The sequence below is a fragment of the Melopsittacus undulatus genome, chromosome 16 (assembly GCF_012275295.1).
Source record: "Melopsittacus undulatus isolate bMelUnd1 chromosome 16, bMelUnd1.mat.Z, whole genome shotgun sequence".
Taxonomy (NCBI): Eukaryota; Metazoa; Chordata; class Aves; order Psittaciformes; family Psittaculidae; genus Melopsittacus; species Melopsittacus undulatus.
The window spans coordinates 4,528,502-4,547,765 of record NC_047542.1 but is presented as its reverse complement, the minus strand read 5'-3'; the positions used below and the strand labels follow the sequence as shown (position 1 = coordinate 4,547,765).

Genomic DNA, 19,264 nt, shown 5'->3' with positions numbered 1-19,264 from the left:
CAGCTGAGGGCAGCACCTCAAAGCCACAGGGCACAGACTTCATCTCCTCCAGCAGCTTCTGATGCTCACTCCCTGGCAGATGTTTGTCCACCTGCGCACACAAACCAGTGGCGTGAGGTCTCCTTGGTCTGTGAGGACAGACCCTCAGTTCCTGCAGTGCTCCGAGATGCTGGCACGGTGCAGGGAGCACCTTCATCCCACCCAGACGTGGCCACCACTGCCTAGAACTGGAGGGCAAACATGCTGGCAGGGCAGGCAGATGGGGAGGCAGTGTCCTCAGAGGAGGAGGAATGGGTGAAGACGGCAGAGAAGTGAAGCATCAGCTAGTGAACAGGCCCAGGTGAACCAGCCTTGCTCTGTACCCTCAAAAGCTTCCTCAAGCGAGCTGCAGCCCAAGTGCTCAGGCAGCCAGAGGGGCACAAAAGGCAGGAAAGGCAAAGAGAACCCAACCGAGAGGTTGTGTGTTACACGTTGTCTGTGCTTTACCTCCTGAACAGGATCAGTCATGCTGATGGACCATTTACAGGGGACCTGGAACGTGTTGTGGAGCTGGATGGTTTCTTCCTGGCACTGCCCACACTGGACAGTGCAGAACTCCAGCCTGTCCCTGGACACGCAGAGGGATGGCTCAGCCACCATGGCACGGAGGCGGACCTGGAATGTGGGGCCTCCTCTGACCTAGAGAAGGACAGAGCATCCAGTTGAGAGCCCACCCGACACTCGCTGCTGTGCCCAACCTGCTGCCTGCCCCAGAACCTGGAGTACCTTGATGGGCAGGAGCACATCCACTTTTCCCAGGGGCAGGTTGGCACTTTGTGGGTCGAAGCACACTTCAAATGTCTTGCTCTCACAGGAGGGCAGGCGCTTCACATGCTCCAGGCACACGCTGAAGCCTGAACACAGCAAAATAAAGCAGCTGAGATACGCAAGCAACAGGAAATGGCTCAGAAGCACGGTAAGGACACAGGGATGTCCTGGCTGGCAGCTCTGGGAAAGACCCCTTTGCATCTCCAGAGAAGCTGCTCTTCTCGTCTATAATGCCAAAATGGGGCTTTACAGGGTCATAATGGGGCTCTATGTGGTCATAATTGGGGTATAATGGGGCTCTATGAGGCAACAATGGGGCTTTATGGGGTAATAATGGGGCTCTATGTACCCACTAATACAGCAGCTATTGGTGATGTGTCCGATCTTAATACAGCCACTGGTTGTGTATGGATCCAAGTATAATACACTGAGCTATTGTAAGCAGAGACTAACATGGTAATTCCAGCTTAGCCAATAGCTATGTGTAGATAGGCACAAGCCAATGTAACCAATGAAAGTGTTTAGGAGCACGTGGGGTATCAATAACTATATCAATACAGGTGATCGTGATCAATAAAGCAAGATCTGTAACTCATACTGAGCTCGTTTCTGACTTAGGCTGAGTCTTCTCCAACAAGAGAAATGGAAACACTCAAGGCACATGAGAAGATGCTTTTGGGGTCGTAGAATAGGGACCCCTAATAATAGGGTCTGGCCTAAGCAGTGTGCTTGTTGTAACCAGTAAGGGCACTGGGAAAGGAGGAGGGACACGTCCCACACCTTGTCAGAGATAGAATAGGGGGGACCAGAGGGTCGAACCCACAACCCCCTGGTTATAATGATGGGGAAAGGAGACACAAACAGAGCATTTCCAGTCTATTTCCAGTCCCATCTCCAGTCCATTTCCAGTACATTTCCAGTCCATTTCCAGTACATTTCCAGTACATTTCCAGCATTCCCAGTAGACACCAGAGCTACGTTTGCTGTGTTAAATCAATGAGCTTTGACTGACAATGACTCTTTAAGTGGCATTGGGGTGACAGAAGGTTCCATACATGCAACCTTGCGCCATACAATGGGTTAAATGACAGGAACGTATATGCCAGATGCCCCAAATCATGATGAGAAGGGATCTATTAGAATACAAGGAAGCAGAGATCAAGTTTAACAAATTCAAGCTTAGAGACCATCACTTAATCTAAATGTTAGGTTTAGCTCGAATCCAGCCACAGGTAAAAAAACAGGTCCCCTTGGATGTCCTGGATCAAGCCTATCCATGAGTGTGTGCAGTCGGAATACCAGGTAAGGCAAAGCACTACCCTAACCCTAACCCCTAACCCTAAACCCTAACCCCTAACCCTAACCCTAACCCTAACCTTTATCCTGGAATTTGCCAACCCTTAGACTTGGTTAACCAAACTAAGAGAAGATCTTGTTGGGTTTAGTGGTTTAGACTCAAAAGATGCTTCTTGTGCCTGTCCTTGGGGCCAGAGAGCCTAAAATTGTGTGTTTTTAATGGGAAAACCCAAAGTCAGGTCAGAAATCCCAAACCCTTTGGGTTATGTTCACATAAGAGACAAGGCAAAGCCCTTGTGGTCCTAGCTTAAAATGTAGGACCCTATAACAGGGCTCAGCTTAGTTCTCAAAGCAACCAGATGCAGGAAGCACAGGATGGGCTGGATGCTTATAGGGCAGAGCAGCCACAGTCCTAAATATACAGGAAGCCCTAAAATGTACTATGGGACTAAAGATGGTCCTGGTATCACATCCCCTATTGCACTACTGGAGGTAGTGGAAGGTACTGGAGGTACTGGAGGTACTGGAGGTGGAGGTACTAGAGGTACTGGAGGTACTGGAGGTAGTGGAAGGTACTGGAGGTACTGGAGGTAGTGGAAGGTACTGGAGGTACTGGAGGTACTGGAGGTAGTGGAAGGTACTGGAGGTACTGGAGGTACTGGAGGTACTGGAGGTACTGGAGGTAGTGGAAGGTACTGGAGGTAGTGGAAGGTACTGGAGGTACTGGAGGTACTGGAGGTACTGGAGGTGGAGGTACTGGAGGTACTGGAACTGGGGGAACTGGTTGTCTCCCTATCGGTTCCTTATGTACCAAGTGATATTGCTAGAACCAGATGATGTAGATCCAGTCACTACTAATATAGAATCATAGAATAGTTAGGATTGGAAAGGAGCTTAAGATCAGCCAGTTCTAACCCCCCTGCCATGGGCAGGGACACCTCACACTAAACCAGGTCACCCAAGGCTAGGTCCAGCCTAGCCTTGAACCAGGGATGGATCATTCACAGCCTCCCTGGGTTAACCCATTCCAGTGCCTCCATCCCCTCACAGTAAAGGATTTCCTCCTTAGACCCAGTCTAAACCTCCCCTGTTTCAGTTTCAACCTGGTTCACTGATGGAAGCAGCTTTGGTTAAAGGCAGTTCAGAAGCAGGAGATGCTGGAACCACTGCTCAGAGTCCATCCCAGTTTATCCCAGTTTACCCCAGCCTATCCCAGTTCACCCCAGTTTATCCCAGTTCACCCCAGCCCATCCCAGTTTACCCCAGTCCATCCCAGTTCACCCCAGTTTATCCCAGTTTATCCCAGTTCACGCCAGCCCATCCCGGTTTACCCCAGTCCATCCCAGTTCACCCCAGTTTATCCCAGTTCACCCCAGTCCATCCCAGTTCACCCCAGTCCATCCCAGTTCACCCCAGACCATCCCAGTTTACCCCAGATTATCCCAGTTCACCCCAGCCCATCCCAGTTTATCCCAGTTTACCCCTGTCCATCCCAGTTTATCCCAGTTCACCCCAGTCCATCCCAGTCCATCCCAGTTTATCCCAATTCACATCAGTCCATCCCAGTTTATCCCAGTTCACCCCAGTCCATCCCAATTTATCCCAGTTCACCCCAGTCCATCCCAGTTTACCCCAGTCCATCCCAGTCCATTCCAGTTTACCCCACTTTACCCCAGTCCATCCCAGTTTACCCCAGTCCATCCCAGTTTACCCCAGTCCATGCCAGTCCATCCCAGTTTACCCCAGTCCATCCCAGTTTACCCCACTTTACCCCAGTCCGTCCCAGTTTATCCCACTTTACCCCAGTCCATCCCAGTTCACCCCAGTTTACCCCAGTCCATCCCAGTTTACCCCAGTTTGATTCCATCCCCCTTTCCCACTATGGTTTCAAGACAAACCCTGAGCCAATCCCAGCTTCTCCCATAGGAAAACCGAGCACAGCCCAAGGGGGCGTGGCCTCGGGACGGGGGCGTGGCCTCGGGAAGGGGGCGGGGCCTCCGGAGGGGCGTGGCCTCCATTAGGGAAACGGGTGCCTCCAAGGGGGTTAAAGAGGGGCCGATGCCCCCCCATTGCCCCCTATTTACCCCCCATTTACCCCCAATTTACCCCCATTTACCCCCTATTTACCCCCCATTTACCACCATTACGCCCCCATTTACCCCCTATTTACCCCATTACCACCTCTTTACCCCCATTACCCCCCTATTTACCCCCATTTACTCCCATTTACCCCCATTACCCCCATTTACCCCCTATTTACCCCCATTAAACCACTATTTAACCCCATTACCCCCTATTTACCCCCATTTAGCCTCCATTTACCCCCATTACCCCTATTTACCCCCATTACCCCCTACTTACCCCCATTACACCCCCATTACCCCTATTTACCCCCATTACCCCCTATTTACCCCAATTTACCCCCATTACCCCCTATTTACCCCAATTTACCCCCATTACCCCCCTATTTACCCCCATTACCCCCCTATTGTGCCCCCATTATCCCCCATTTACCCCCATTAGGCCCAATTGGACCCCATTACCCCCCTATGACCCCCCCACTGCCCCCCTAAGCCCCGCCCCCGGCCCCGCCCCCAGCCCCGCCCCCGGTCAGAGGTCACTGTGGGGCAGCTCCAATGGCGCTGATGGGGAAAGTGGCAGCAGTGACAGCAGCGACTGACGGGTGAGACCCATAGAGACCCATAGAGACCCATAGAGACCTATAGAGACACATAGAGACCTATAGAGACCTTCTAGAGCCCCATTGAGACCCATAGAGCCCCATAGAGACCCCATAGAGACCCCATAGAGACCCCATAAAGACCCCATAGAGCCCCATAGAGACCCCATAGAGACCCCATAGAGACCCATAGATCCCCATAGAGACCCCATAGAGCCCCATAGAGCCCCATAGAGACCACATAGAGCCCCATAGAGACCCCATAGAACCCCATGGAGCCCCATAGAGGCCCATAGTGACCCCATAGAGACCCCATAGAGCCCCATAGAGCCCCATAGAGACCCCATAGAGAGCCCATAGATCCCCATAGAGCCCCATAGAGACCCCATAGAGACCCCACAGAGCCCCATAGAGACCCCATAGATACCCCATAGAGCCCCATAGAGCCCCCATAGAGACCCAATAGAGACCCCATAGAGACCCCATAGAGATCCCATAAAGACCCCATAGAGACCCCATAGAGACCCCATAGAGCCCCATAGAGACCCCATAGAGACCCCATAGAACCCCATGGAGCCCCATAGAGGCCCCATAGAGCCCCATAGTGACCCCATAGAGCCCCATAGTGACCCCATAGAGCCCCATAGAGACCCCATAGAGCCCCATAGAGCCCCATAGAGACCCCATAGAGAGCCCATAGATCCCCATAGAGACCCCATAGAGCCCCATAGAGACCCCATAGATACCCCCATAGAGCCCCATAGAGACCCCATAGAGACCCCATAGAGACCCCATAGAGCCCCATAGAGCCCCATAGAGACCCCATAGAGACCCATAGATCCCCATAGAGACCCCATAGAGCCCCATAGAGACCACATAGAGCCCCATAGAGACCCCATAGAACCCCATAGAGCCCCATAGAGACCCCATAGAACCCCATGGAGCCCCATAGAGCCCCATAGTGACCCCATAGTGACCCCATAGTGACCCCATAGAGCCCCATAGAGCCCCATAGAGCCCCATAGAGACCCCATAGAGCCCCATAGAGACCCCATAGAGACCCATAGATCCCCATAGAGACCCCATAGAGCCCCATAGAGACCACATAGAGCCCCATAGAGACCCCATAGAGACCCCATAGAACCCCATGGAGCCCCCGTAGAGCCCCATAGTGACCCCATAGTGACCCCATAGAGCCCCATAGAGACCCCATAGAGCCCCATAGAGACCCCATAGAGACCCCATAGATCCCCATAGATCCCCATAGAGCCCCATAGAGACCCCATAGTGCCCCATAGAGACCCCATAGAGCCCCATAGATCCCATTGCCCCTCCCCCAGCATCGGTCTGGCAGTGGCAGCTGCGCTGGGCGGGGCCGGAGCTCACGTGGTCCTGAGCTCGAGACGGGCGGATCACGTGGACGCGGCCGTGGGGCGGCTCCGGGCGCTGGGGCTGGAGCACGTGACCGGCTGCGTGTGTCACGTGGGGCGGGCACGGGACCGGCAGGCGCTGGTGCAGAAGGTGAGTGGGGGGGCGGGGGGGGGGAGGGGAGGGGCACTTGGGGGTCCTGACCCACACTTATGGGTCCTGACCCACACTTATGGGTTCCAGCCACACACTTATGGGTCCCAGCCACACACTTATGGGTCCCAGCCCTACACTTGTGGGTTCCAGACCCACACTTGTGGGTCCCAGCCCTACACTTATGGGTTCCAGCCTCACACCTGTGGGTCTCATCCCCACACTTGTGAGTCACAGCCCCACACTTATGGGTTCCAGCCCCACACTTATGGGTTCAAGGCCCATACTTGTGGGTCCCAGCCCCACACTTGTGCGTCTCAGGCCCACACTTATGGATCCCAGCTCCGCACTTGTGGGTCTCAGCCCCACACCTGTGGATCCCAGCCCTACACTTATGGGTTCTGACTCACACTTATGGGTCTCAGCTCCACACTTGTGGGACCCAGCCGCACACTTATGGGTAGCAGCCCCACACTTGTGGTTTCCATCCCCACACTTGCCCCACATCTGTGGGTCTCAGCCCCACACTTATGGGTTCCTGCCCACACTCATGGGTTCCAGCCCCACACTTATGGGTTCCACCCGCAAAATTATGGGTCCCAGCCCCACACTTGTGGGTCTCAGCCCCATACTTATGGGTCCTGACCCCCTCCCCCCCAGGCTCTGGACACTTATGGGGGCATCGATATCCTGGTGTCAAATGCGGCCACGAACCCTGTCATGGGAAACACCCTCGATGCCGAGGAGGAGGCTTGGGAAAAGGTGAGCCCTATAGATCCTGCCCCATAGATCCTGCCCCATAGATCCTGCCCCATAGATCCTGCCCCATAAATCTGAGCTAGAGATCCTGCCCCATAGATCCTGCCCTATAGATCTGAGCCAGAGATCCTGCCCTATAGATCCTGCCCTATAGAGCTCAGCCAGAGATCCTGCCCCATAGATTCTGTCCTATAGATCCTGCCCTATATTTCTGAGCCAGAGATCCTGCCCCATAGATCCAAGCCAGGGATCCTGCCCTATAGATCCTGCCCTATAGATCTGAGCCAGAAATCCTGCCCCATAGATCCTGCCCCATAGATCCTGCCCTATAGAGCTCAGCTAGAGATTCTGCCCCATAGATCCTGCCCCATAGATCCTGCCCTATAGAGCTCAGCTAGAGATTCTGCCCCATAGATCCTGCCCCATAGATCCAGCCCTATAGATCTGAGCCAGAAATCCTGCCCCATAGATGTGAGCCAGAGATCCTGCCCCATAGATCCTGTCCTATAGATCTGATACAGAGATCCTGCCCCACAGATCCTGCCCTATACATCCTGCCCTATAGATCTGAGCCAGAGATCCTGCCTTATGGATCTTCCCCCTTCTATCTGCCCTATAGATCCTGCCCCACAGATCCTGTTCTATGGATCTTCCCCCTTATATCTGCCCCATAGATCCTGTCCTGTACACCTGACCCATAGATCCTGCCCCATAGGTCTGAGCCAGAGATACTGCCCTATGGATCCTCCGCCTTCTATCTGCCCTATAGATCCTGCCCCACAGATCCTGTTCTATGGATCTCCCCGCTCACATCTGCCCCATAGCTCCTGCCCTATAGCTCCTGCCCTATACACCTGACCCACAGATCCTGCCCTATGGATTCTCCCCCTCATATCTGCCCCATAGATCCTGCCCTATAGATCCAGCCCTATAGCTCCTGCTCTATAGATCCTGCCCTATACACCTGACCCATAGATCCTGCCCCACAGATCCTGCTCTATGGATCTTCCCCCTCATATCTGCCCTATAGCTCTGGCCCTATAGATCCTGCCCTATAGCTCCTGCCCTATAGATCCAGCCCTATAGATCCTGCCCTATAGATCCTGCCCTATACACCTGACCCATAGATCCTGCCCCACAGATCCTGCTCTATGGATCTTCCCCCTCATATCTGCCCTATGGCTCTGGCCCTATAGATCCTGCCCTATAGATCCTGTCCCATAGCTCCATCCCTATACCCCTGACCCATAGATTCTGCCCCACAGATCCTGCCCCATAGCTCCTGCCCTATAGCTCCTGCCCTATACCCCTGACCCATAGATCCTGCCCCACAGATCCTGCCCCATAGCTCCATCCCTATACCCCTGACCCATAGATGTGCCCCACAGATCTTCCAGGTGAACGTGACCGCGGCCGCCATGTTGATCCGCCTCGTGGTGCCCCACATGGAGAAGAGGGGGTGAGGAGGGGGCGGGGCTTGGGGAGGAGGGGGCGGGGTCATGCATTGGCCCCGCCCACCCCTATGTGGCTCCTCCCCCTATAGGGGCGGCTCCATTGTGTTGGTGTCATCCCTGGCTGGGTACATGCCCTTCCCGGTGAGCTATGGGGCAGGGTATGGGGTATCTATGGGGTGTCTATGGGACGGGATATGGGGTGGGGTATGGGTTGGTTACAGAGCATGCTATGGGGTGAGATATATGGGGTGGGGGTTCATGGCATGGGATCTGTGGGGCAGATCTATAGGGCAGATCTAGGGGGAAGAGACATAGGATCTATGGGGCAGATCTGTGGGGGAGAGACATGGGATCTATGGGGCAAATCAATGGGGCAGAAACATAGGATATATGGGGCAGATCTGTGGGGGAGAGACATGGGATCTATGGGGAAGACCTATGGGTCAGACATGGGATCTATGGGTCAGATCTATGGGTCAGATCTATGGGTCAGACATGGGATCTATGGGTCTGATCCATGGGTCAGATCTATGGGTCAGATCTATGGGTCAGATCCATGGGTCACACACGGTATCTATGGGTCAGATCTCTGGGTCAGACCTATGGGTCAGATCCATGGGTCAGATCTATGGGTCACACACGGTATCTATGGGGCAGGCTCTGGGCCCCTACAGTGTGAGCAAGGCAGCTCTGTTGGCCCTGGTGAAGGTTCTGGGTCCGGAGCTCCTGCCCCACAGGATCCGGATCAATGGGGTGGCCCCAGGACTGATCCAGACCCGGTTCAGCAGAGCCGTGAGTGACGGGGGGGCTATGGGGTGTCTATGGGGTGTCTATGGGGGGTCTGTGGGGTGTCTATGGGGGGTCTATGGAGTGTCTATGGGGTGTCTGTGGGGGTCTATGGGGTGTCTATGGGGTGTGTATGGGGTCTATGGGGTGTCTATGGGGTGTCTATGGGGGTCTATGGGGTGTCTATGGGGTGTCTGGGGGGGTCTATGGGGTGTCTATGGGGTGTCTATGGGGTCTATGGGGTGTCTATGGGGGTCTATGGGTGTCTATGGGGTATCTATGGGGTATCTATGGGGTGTCCATGGGTGTCTATGGGGTCTCTATGGGGTCTATGGGGTTTCTATGGGGTCTCTATGGGGTCTCTATGGGTGTCTATGGGGTCTCTGAGGTCTATGGGGTCTCTATGGGTGTCTATGGGGTCTCTATGGGGTCTCTATGGGTGTCTATGTGGTGTCTATGGGGTCTCTATGGGGTCTATGTGGTCTCTATGGGGTCTATGGGGTGTCTATGGGGTCTCTATGGGGTCTCCATGGGGTCTCTATGGGGTCTTTATGGGGTCTATGGGGTGTCTATGGGGTCTATGGGGTCTCTATGGGGTGTCTATGGGGTGTCTATGGGTGTCTATGGGGTCTATGGGGTGTCTATGGGGTCTCTATGTCTCTCTATGGGTCTCAGCTCTGGGAGGATGAGTCCGTTCGCACCCGTGTGATGTCATCTATGGGCATCGACAGGTGGGTGATATCACATGACCCCTCCCTCATCACATGACCCTCCCCCCTCCCATCCCTCATCTCATGACCCCCCTCCCCTCCCTCATCACGTGACCCCGCAGGATGGGCACCCCCGATGACGTCGCCGGGGTCGTGACCTTTCTGTGCTCTCCGGCTGCCGCTTACGTCACCGGCGAGACCCTGGTGGTGGCAGGGGGGGCTCCCTCCCGGCTCTAGTCACGTGATGGGGGTCACGTGTGCGCGGCAACATGGCGGCTTCCATTGGGGGCCGCCATATTGGATGGGGCTATAGCCTTATAATAGAGAAACATCGATATGCAAATGAGATACAAAATGTGACACAGATAAGATGCAAATGAGATGCAAACGAGAGTCAAACGATACAAATGCGATGTAAATGAGATGCAAATAAGATTCAAATGAGATGTGAACAAGTCAAATAATATATAAGTGCGATGCAAATGAGACGCAAATAAGATTTAAATGAGATGTAAACGAGAGTCAAATGAGATACAAATGTGATATAAATGAGATGCAAAAAAGATTCAAATGAGATGTAGACGATATTCAAATGAGATTCAATGTGGGGCTCAGCTTCGCCTATGGGGGAAGAGATGGGAGTCAGTGACACACAAGTAGCAAATGAAATGTAAATGAGATGCAAATGAGCTTTAATGTGGGGCTATTGCCGCCTATGGGGGAAGGAAAGAGATGGGGTCAGTGACCCATAAGTGGGGTCTCTATGGAGCGCCGGGCACCAATGGGAGCTCGCAGGCGGGTCACATGGAGCAGGTCAACATGGCGGCCTCCACTGGGGGCGACCATATTGAATAGGTCTATACCCTTATAATAAAGAGACATCGATATGCAAATGAGATGTGAATGACATGCAAATGAGGTGCAAATACTGGACGCAGCCATATTGGATGGGTCTATACCCTTATAATAAAGAGACAGCGATATGCACATGAGACGCAAATAAGATGCAAATGAGCTTTAATGTTGGTCTCAGCGCCGCCGACGGAAACCTATGGGGGAAGCAAAGAGATGTGGGTCAGTGACCCACAAGTGGGGCCTCTATGGGTCACGTGGCCCCAGGGCATGCTGGGATAGGGGGCGTGGCCTCAACCTACCTCCTCCTCTTCCCATTGGCTGCCTTCCTCCTCCTCTTGGCCGGAGCCGCCTCCTGATTGGTCGGCTCCCAGAGGGTGGCCGAGGCCCCGAAGAGGGTGATGGAGGCCAAGGCCCCACCCCCCCACCCCCCCCCCCCCCATGACGTCATCAACCGGCACTGCCGCCGAGCCCCACGGGGCTCACTCAGGCGCACGAGGAGGGACTCCTCCAGCAGGGTCCTGCCCCATAGAGACCCATAGAGACAGAGACCCCATAGAGACACATAAGGACCCATAGAGACTCCAGAGACCCCATAGAAAGCCCATAGGGACCCATAGAGACTCACAGAAACCCCATAGAGACCCATAGACAACCCATAGAGACCCATAGAGCCCTACAGAGACCCATAGAGACCCCATAGAGACCCATAGATCCCCCTAGAGCCCCATAGAGACCCATAGAAACCCATAAGGACACCATAGAGACCCCAGAGACCCACAGAGCCCCCGTAGAGACCCATAACCCGCCCCACAAGTGCCCCCCATACCCACCTCTCCCTTGCTGGGCCTCTATCCCCCTCCCCCACGGCTGCCCCATAGCTCCTGTGGGGCATCACTGAGCTCATCCCTCAGCTCCCTCAGCACTGAGCTGCTGAGCGCCCTGCGCCGCGCGGCCTCCTGCACCCGCTGCTCGCACCCCATAGGATCTATGGGGCAGAGACACCCGTCAGCCCCTATGGGGCTAAGGGGGGGGATTTGTGGGGCAGGATGTGTGGGGCAGGATGTGTGGGGCGGGATGTGTGGGGCAGGATGTGTGGGGCGGGATGTGTGGGGCAGGATGTGTGGGGCAGGATGTGTGGGGCAGGATTTGTGGGGCAGGATGTGTGGGGCGGGATGTGTGGGGCGGGATGTGTGGGGCAGGATGTGTGGGGCAGGATGTGTGGGGCAGGATTTGTGGGGCAGGATGTGTGGGGCAGATGTGTGGGGCAGGATTTGTGGGGCAGGATGTGTGGGGCAGGATGTGTGGGGCAGGGTCTGCACTCACCATACTGCACCGGGATGATGTGGGGTGGGACATAGCGGCGCCCGCCCCCTAAGCCAGGGGGCTTCAATGGGGCTGGGTCTGGTTCCTATGGGGCAGAGGTGTGAGACCCCCATAGCGCTGCCCCATTGCTGCCCCATAGCTGCCCCATAGCTCACCTGGGCCATGTTGGAGGGCTCCAGATGGAAGGTCAATGGGTGCTCGGCTCCCATGGGGCGATAAGGAGGTGTCTATGGGGCAGCAGGAGCCATAGGGGGCACTTATGGGGCACACTTATGGGGCAGTGATCACCTGGAGCCCCCGTCATGGAGGCCGGAGCAGCTTCTCCACCTGGTACTTGATGCGGTTCTCTATGGGGCGCAGCTTCTCCAGCACCTATGGGGCAGCCCCATAGAGAACAGCCCCATAGAGCCCAGCCCCATAGATCTCTCCTCCACACTCTCCTTATAACAACCCCATAGAACCACCACTGAAGCCCATAGAACCCCCCCCCAGCAGCGGCTATGGGGCAGCCCCATAGAGCCCAGCCCCATAGATCTGCACCCCCACTCCCCTTATACCAACCCCATAGACCCCGCAGAGAACCCCATAGACCCCCCATAGAACCCAATAGATCCCCATAGATCCCCCATAGAGCCCCCACAGACCCCCCATAGAGCCCCCATAGAACCCCACAGCCCCCCATAGAACCCCCATAGACCCCCATCTCCCCCCATAGACCCCCTATAGCCCCCCATAGACCCCCATGTCCCCCCATATCCCCCCACAGACCCCCCATATCCCCCATAGACCCCCATATCCCCCCATAGATACCACATATCCCCCCATAGACCACCCATAGACCCCCATATCCCCCCATATCCCCCCATAGACCCCCATATCCCCCCATTGACCCCCATAGACCCCTCATAGACCCCCATAGACACCCCATATCCCCCCATAGACCCCCCCATAGACCCCCCATAGACCCCCATAGACACCCCATAGCCCCCCCCACCCCTGCTATGGGTCAGCCCCACACATGTGGGTCAGCCCCTCCCCCCTCACCACTCGGGTCTCCAGCAGCCGGGGCAGGGCCGGGCCCCCCTCAGGGCCCTCCCGTGAACTTTGACCCCCAGCAGCAGCTGCAGCGCCCCCAGCTGGAGGAGGGACAGCCCCTGCGGGACGGGCCAGGAGACCCCGTGGGGACACAGTGAGACACATGGAGAGCCCATTGAGATCCATAAGGACCCATAGGGATCCATAGAGACCCCATTGAGATACAGTGAAATACATAGGGACCCCATAGGGACACACAGAGACCCCATAGAGACCCCATTGAGAGCCATAGGGAACCATAGGGACCCCATAGACCCCATAGGGACCCCATAGTGACCCATAGGGACCCATATACACCCCACAGACACACACAGAGCCCCATAGGCAACCATAAAGGACCCATAGGGAGCCACAGAGACACATAGACACACACAGGGAACCACAGGGACACATAGAGCCCCATAGACACACGAAGAGCCCCATAGGGACCTATAGAGCCTCATAGCACCGCGTACAGCCCAAATAACCCCCCCTTGCCCCACGTATGACCCATATCCCCCTTCAGACCCCTATAGCACCCCTTAACCCCCCCCATAGGACCCCCATAGACCCCTATAGCCACCCCATAGTGTCCCATAGACCCCTATAGCCACCCCACAGCGCCCCATAGACCCCTATAGCCACCCCACAAGACCACCATACACCCCTATAGCCACCCCACAGTGATACGCGGATAGACTCCACAACTAGTTAAAGTTGTAAAGTAGGTATGCTTTTATTCAGCGCTGAGGTGCATGGGGATAGCTCCTCCAAAGCATGCACCCCTCAGGGTTGTTGTCCCTTTACACTTATTCTCTTAAGGTATACATAGACATGAGGTTGCTCAATCCGCCTATACATATTTATTATCTATCCCCGCTTCGTATTATAATGAGCCAGAAGGTCCTTTGCACCTGCGCAGTGCCCCTTCTGATCATGGGCAGGGGTCTCAGGATGAAGTAAATGAGTCTTCCTCCTGTGGGCAGGAGTCTTCAAGATGAAGTAAATGAGTCTTCCTCTTCTTAACCTTTACACCTTTTAATCTTCAGACATGGACTTAGGGTTAGTTGGCGCCCAGTCTGCTTCTCCTGCCGCTTATCAATAGGAACAAACATCTGTGTTTTTGTCATGGTCTTAAGGCTTGATCGCCCAGTCTGCTTCTCCCCAGCTTATCAGCAGGACCTTTCATCTGCTTTTGTCAGCAGAACTAGCATCTGCTTTTTCCCCTCCAGCAGTGATCAATGCCTTGGCAAGGTGGCAATGGCAGGTACTTAGGACAGACAATACTTTTGTTTAAGGAAAGGAATTCCTTTAACTCCCTTGTACAATTTCTCTGTATTACCCCCCTGTACATTGGTTACCCGTGTATCAGTCCCCCCTTTTTCTATAAAGTGAGTAAATTCTTTTACTCTATTATTTATGACAGACCTATCCATGTTACCTGGAGAAGGCCTTGGTTAAGTATGTCTCTGAACCATCCAGTAACTCCTCATCCAATCCACTTCCAACAATTTTAAGCTTTTGCATATTCTCCTGCAGTTTTCCCAGCTTAGCATGGATTGGTTCAGAATGGTCAGATTACTTCCATGCAGCACATACCTTTGAAATCCTCAAAACCTTTTCTACAAGACACCCACTGGATCTTGCAGGACTCAAATATCGGGTCGAATTTTTTTTTTTTTACTTTTCCTGGGCCGGCTGAATGTCCCAGTACTTTATCATTAACCCCAGGGCACTGTCCGGTGGTATATCTGGTAGGTTGCTCCCTGCTTTATTCTTAGGATCTCTCCTTGGATCCTTTCCTGGGTTATAATTACAACTCTTACTCTGACCCATTGTCTTACTCCGGGGACCTCTGCCTGGGCCCCCGGGACTGGGACCTCTACCTGGGACCCGTCTTCCCTCCCCATATCTTAGTACAATATTCTATCATTTTTTGCTTATCTTTCCCTAGGGTTCCAGGGAAATCTCTCCAATTATCTAAGGGGTATTCATGTGAGTCGAAGGCTTGCTGCCCTTCGCCCCCCATCTTCTGGAATATCCACAAATATACACTCACTCGCTCCCCCTTGTTCCTGGCCCAGTCCCTCGCGGGAGATGGAAAACGCAGTACTTAAGGGTCCACACTCGCTTGGTTCAGTATATCGAACCTCTCATTCCTTATATTCCAGGAAACCCAATCCCGCCCGAACAGCAAACCTGCGAACAACTTCACAATATACTTACGCGTCCTGAGTCTTCGTCCGGACTCCCGTGCACAGAATTTTTATGGGATTTTACCGGTTTTTCCTTTGCTCATTATTCTAGAATTGAGGTTCGTCGGTAAGGTTGAGGTAAGCTGTCTGTCGCGGGGCCGCGAAATGTCGCGGGGCGCCTCCCCGGAGGACCAAAGCTCACCGTTCCTTATCCGAGTCACGGCACCAGAAATTGTTATAAATTGAGACCACAACAGATCATAATCCAATTAGGATTTTATTAATTATAGCAAGTAGAATATGAGCAAAGCCAGCGCTGGACGGCAGGGGAGTCTGCGCTCCACCTACTGCCGTACTGAGCAGTTCAAACAGCCCTCCCTTATACATCTTTTACTTCCGTGTTCATGACCTAGTTGAGGTACTCTGCGCATGCTTCAGCTGTTGCTAGGGGGTCGACCTCTGCCTCCCGGTGGTTGGTGAGGCCGAAGTAAGAAGTCTTCCTCCTTTGTTCCATAGTTGACCCTTCATTTATGTCCTTATATGGAGTGGTTTGTCTTATTTCTGCCAGTTCCTGGAACATCTTGCAAGCCAGTTTCTGTAACATCTTGTGGTCATCTTATGTTTGCATAAACGGTTTCTGGTTTAATTGGTGTAAGCGATTGTGGTTTATCTTATCTTGCATAAACTGTGTCCGTTAACTGTGTGCATAAGCAATTTCATATCTTTTGTTGTCTAACCTTTATATTGGGCTTAACATATATATATACCTAACATATATCTTAATAAACAATACCTTATTCTTTAGTTTTTCACAGCACTTTCCTGCCTATCATAGAAGACTGTGATGTACGATGGTGATGAATGCATCTTTATTTGTAGATATGATACTATGAGATAGCTTTATTATCCCTTGCTAAAAATGCTTCCTTTGTTTGCTTTCCTAGCAGTCAGTGCAAAAATTCAAGTTAATATCATAATATCATGGTAAAAGCTGCAAGCTCTGAAGTGGTACAGGCTGGCAGGAAGCTCCCAGTGTATGGTTTGGTGTGAGCAGCACTGATGTATTAGGTTTGGCATGGTAGTACATGAGTTTTTTTCTTGTTTTTAGTGGCCATCTATGCATCTGTGCTTAACTTGTTAACAATTTATGTTCATATGTACGAGGAGGAGGAACATAAAGATGATGTAAGGATAGACAGGTTCGTAAAACCAGCCATTTCTTCAAGGGACGGCTGCTGCAGCAATAACCTGCTTGCACCATGCCCTATATGAGTGTCTGTTTTGAGCGAGTTTTACACGTGACCTGCACCCTGATCATGAGTTCTTTTTAGGCTGCACACCAGCCTATCGGCCTCATCAGCGTTGATGCTGTGGACCCACATCAGTGGTTTCTTGAGCTTTGAGAAAAACCCAGTTCTTGTTCTTAGGTAAATATAGGAACCCTTCTGTTTCAGAGCAGCGTGCAGCCATGTGCACACTGTGTGTGCCAGAACAGACCCTTTCAAGAGCTCCAGAAGACTTTTTTAGCCTCTTCCTTTCGTCTGCAAGACCAAAAAGGAAAGAGAGGTTTCTGCGACTGGGAAGCAGGAGAGGAGAGCCGAGGTATGTCTGGTAATTGTAGCACATGCTCCTCTGGCCTTGCCGAGAGAGGAAATCCATTTACTCTCTGCTTTCACCGATTTGTCTGTAATTTGCCTGTAGTTATCCTCCACATTTCTACATTTTACAGAATCATGGAATGGTTCATGTTGGAAGGGACCTTAAAGCTCATCCAGCTCCAACCCCTGCCACGGGCAGGCAGGGGCACCTCACACTAGAGCAGGTTGCTCCAAGCCCCTGTGTCCAACCTGGACTTGAGCACTGCCAGGGATGGGGCAGCCACAGCTTCTCTGGGCACCCTGTGCCAGCGCCTCAGCACCCTCACAGGGAACAGCTTCTGCCTAAGAGCTCAGCTCAGTCTCCCCTCTCTTGGGCAGGTTCAAGCCATTCCCCTGGGCCTGTCCCTACATCCCTTGTCCCAAGCCCCTCTCCAGGTTTCCTGCAGCCCCTTTAGGCACTGGAGCTGCTCTCAGCTCTTCCCCTTCAGGAACCTTCCTTTCTCCAGGCTGCCCCAGCCCAGCTCTCTCAGCCTGGCTCCAGAGCAGAGCTGCTCCAGCCCTCGCAGCAGCTCCTCTGGCTGCTTGAGCAGCTCCATATCCCTCTTGAGCTGGGGCTGAAGATGTGGATGCAGGACTTTGTTTCCTCTTACATTGGCATAATGCAGAGTGACACTTTAACAGCCGGACAGATCTAGATTCTCCTACCTGGGGCCAGTAAATGAGAGCAAAACCACATCCTCTGCTTGAACAAGGAAGAACTTATTTTGTTCACCTTGTTTACGTGCTTAATTCAAGAAGTTTTTTTCCCTTCCAGTCAATTACATTCACGTAATTGAAAACATTGTCCCAGGAAATCTCAGCTTGGTTTGCTTTCCTGCTCGGAGACCATTGCGCTGCTTTGCCTAAACAGCAATCACTTTGCTTGCAGGCTGTTTTGCAGCAGCTCTATGGCTATGGGGAATTACCAGTGTTTTTCTAATCATCCTGTTGGATGTTGTGACAATGCAGGTCCCCGGTTTCCTCTTGACATTTGGGTACTGCCAGCAGAGTTTGCAGCTCTTGGTGTTGTCTGTGTTGAATTAGGAGCTGCACTGCTGAGCAGAAGGCAAGGCCTGGAGGGAGGGAGGGAGAACCAGGAACAGGTCAGCCCCAGTATTTTTCTGTAATGAGGGTGGTAAAGCACTTGCAGGGGTTGGCCAGAGAGGTGGTGGATGCCCCATCCCTGGGGACATTCAAGGCCAGGCTGGATGTGGTTCTGAGCACCCTGATGGAGTTGAAGATGTCCCTGCTCATGGCAGGGGAGGTTGGACCAGATGACCTTTAAAGGTTCCTTCCAACCAAAACCATCCTGTGCTCATATGATTAGAACCCCAGGGAATGCAGGTGTTTCCCTACAGCTGCTGAGGGTCTCTTAGAAGCCCAAGGCCACAGTTACCCTTCTTTCTTAGGGAAGGGCTTCCCGTCCTCACGCTCTTTGGTGTGTCTGGTGGCATTGTGCCCATGCCGAAGCTCGTCTTTGGCACCTTGAGCTAAAGTGCTTCACTGACATGAGGTTAAATTCATCTGGAGGAGCCTGTTTTAATGCAGCCAGGGAGGGGAAACTGGCTTATTATTTGCAATACGGAGCTGTGTTCAGCAGGTGGGTCACGTTAGATGTTTGCTGCCACAAGTACCAGTACCAATGCGAGTAACACCCAGCTCTGGGCAAATGCACTTTGATTTCAACCTATTTGAACTGGTCACTTACCAGCATAGCAAGTATCACATCCTGCAGGCAAAGCTGCTCTGGTGCAGCAGATGGATCCCTGAGCCCAGCAGGAGGCCTGAGGCTGCTTTTCCATTTACCTCTAAGAGCAATGACACTGGAACCACGGCAGGACATAGAGCTTTCGTGTGCATAACCCCAAATGTATCTGCCTTTCCTAGCCTGCCAGGCGGGCAGCATTAGTGCTGGGTTCTAGCTCACTAAAGGGTATTATCTGCTCAACATTTTCCAGTGACAAGACTTCACCTGTACCGTAGCTGATGGGGGCTCACAGACCAGAACACACACAGCCTATTGCACAGATCGGCTTTCCTGGCAGCCCCAGGCAGCACTCACAGGAACGGAGGTGTGTACTTAGCCCCGGATTCCAAGAAGGTGCTGTAACATGGCTGTTTCTAACTCATTTATGCCCACTTCTAAACTGTTTTATTTGCTATTTCT

General features: G+C 53.1%; 1 protein-coding gene across 2 annotated transcripts; it reads left to right on the top strand.

The window, feature by feature from the left end:
* The first annotated feature begins 4,709 nt into the window (after nucleotides 1-4,709).
* On the top strand, nucleotides 4,710-10,591 carry LOC115945668 (dehydrogenase/reductase SDR family member 4-like). 2 transcript variants are annotated; one of them, XM_034069964.1, is made up of 8 exons: nucleotides 4,710-4,786; nucleotides 6,124-6,304; nucleotides 6,965-7,066; nucleotides 8,452-8,522; nucleotides 8,607-8,658; nucleotides 9,226-9,309; nucleotides 9,979-10,034; nucleotides 10,136-10,591. In XM_034069964.1, exons 1-8 carry the CDS (start codon nucleotides 4,740-4,742, stop codon nucleotides 10,248-10,250), a joined length of 708 nt encoding a protein of 235 aa, XP_033925855.1. In that variant the 5' UTR covers nucleotides 4,710-4,739; the 3' UTR covers nucleotides 10,251-10,591. The 2 variants fall into 2 exon arrangements, with proteins under 2 accessions (XP_033925855.1, XP_033925854.1); XM_034069963.1 differs by having other exon boundaries at nucleotides 9,175-9,309.
* Nucleotides 10,592-19,264: the final 8,673 nt, after the last annotated feature.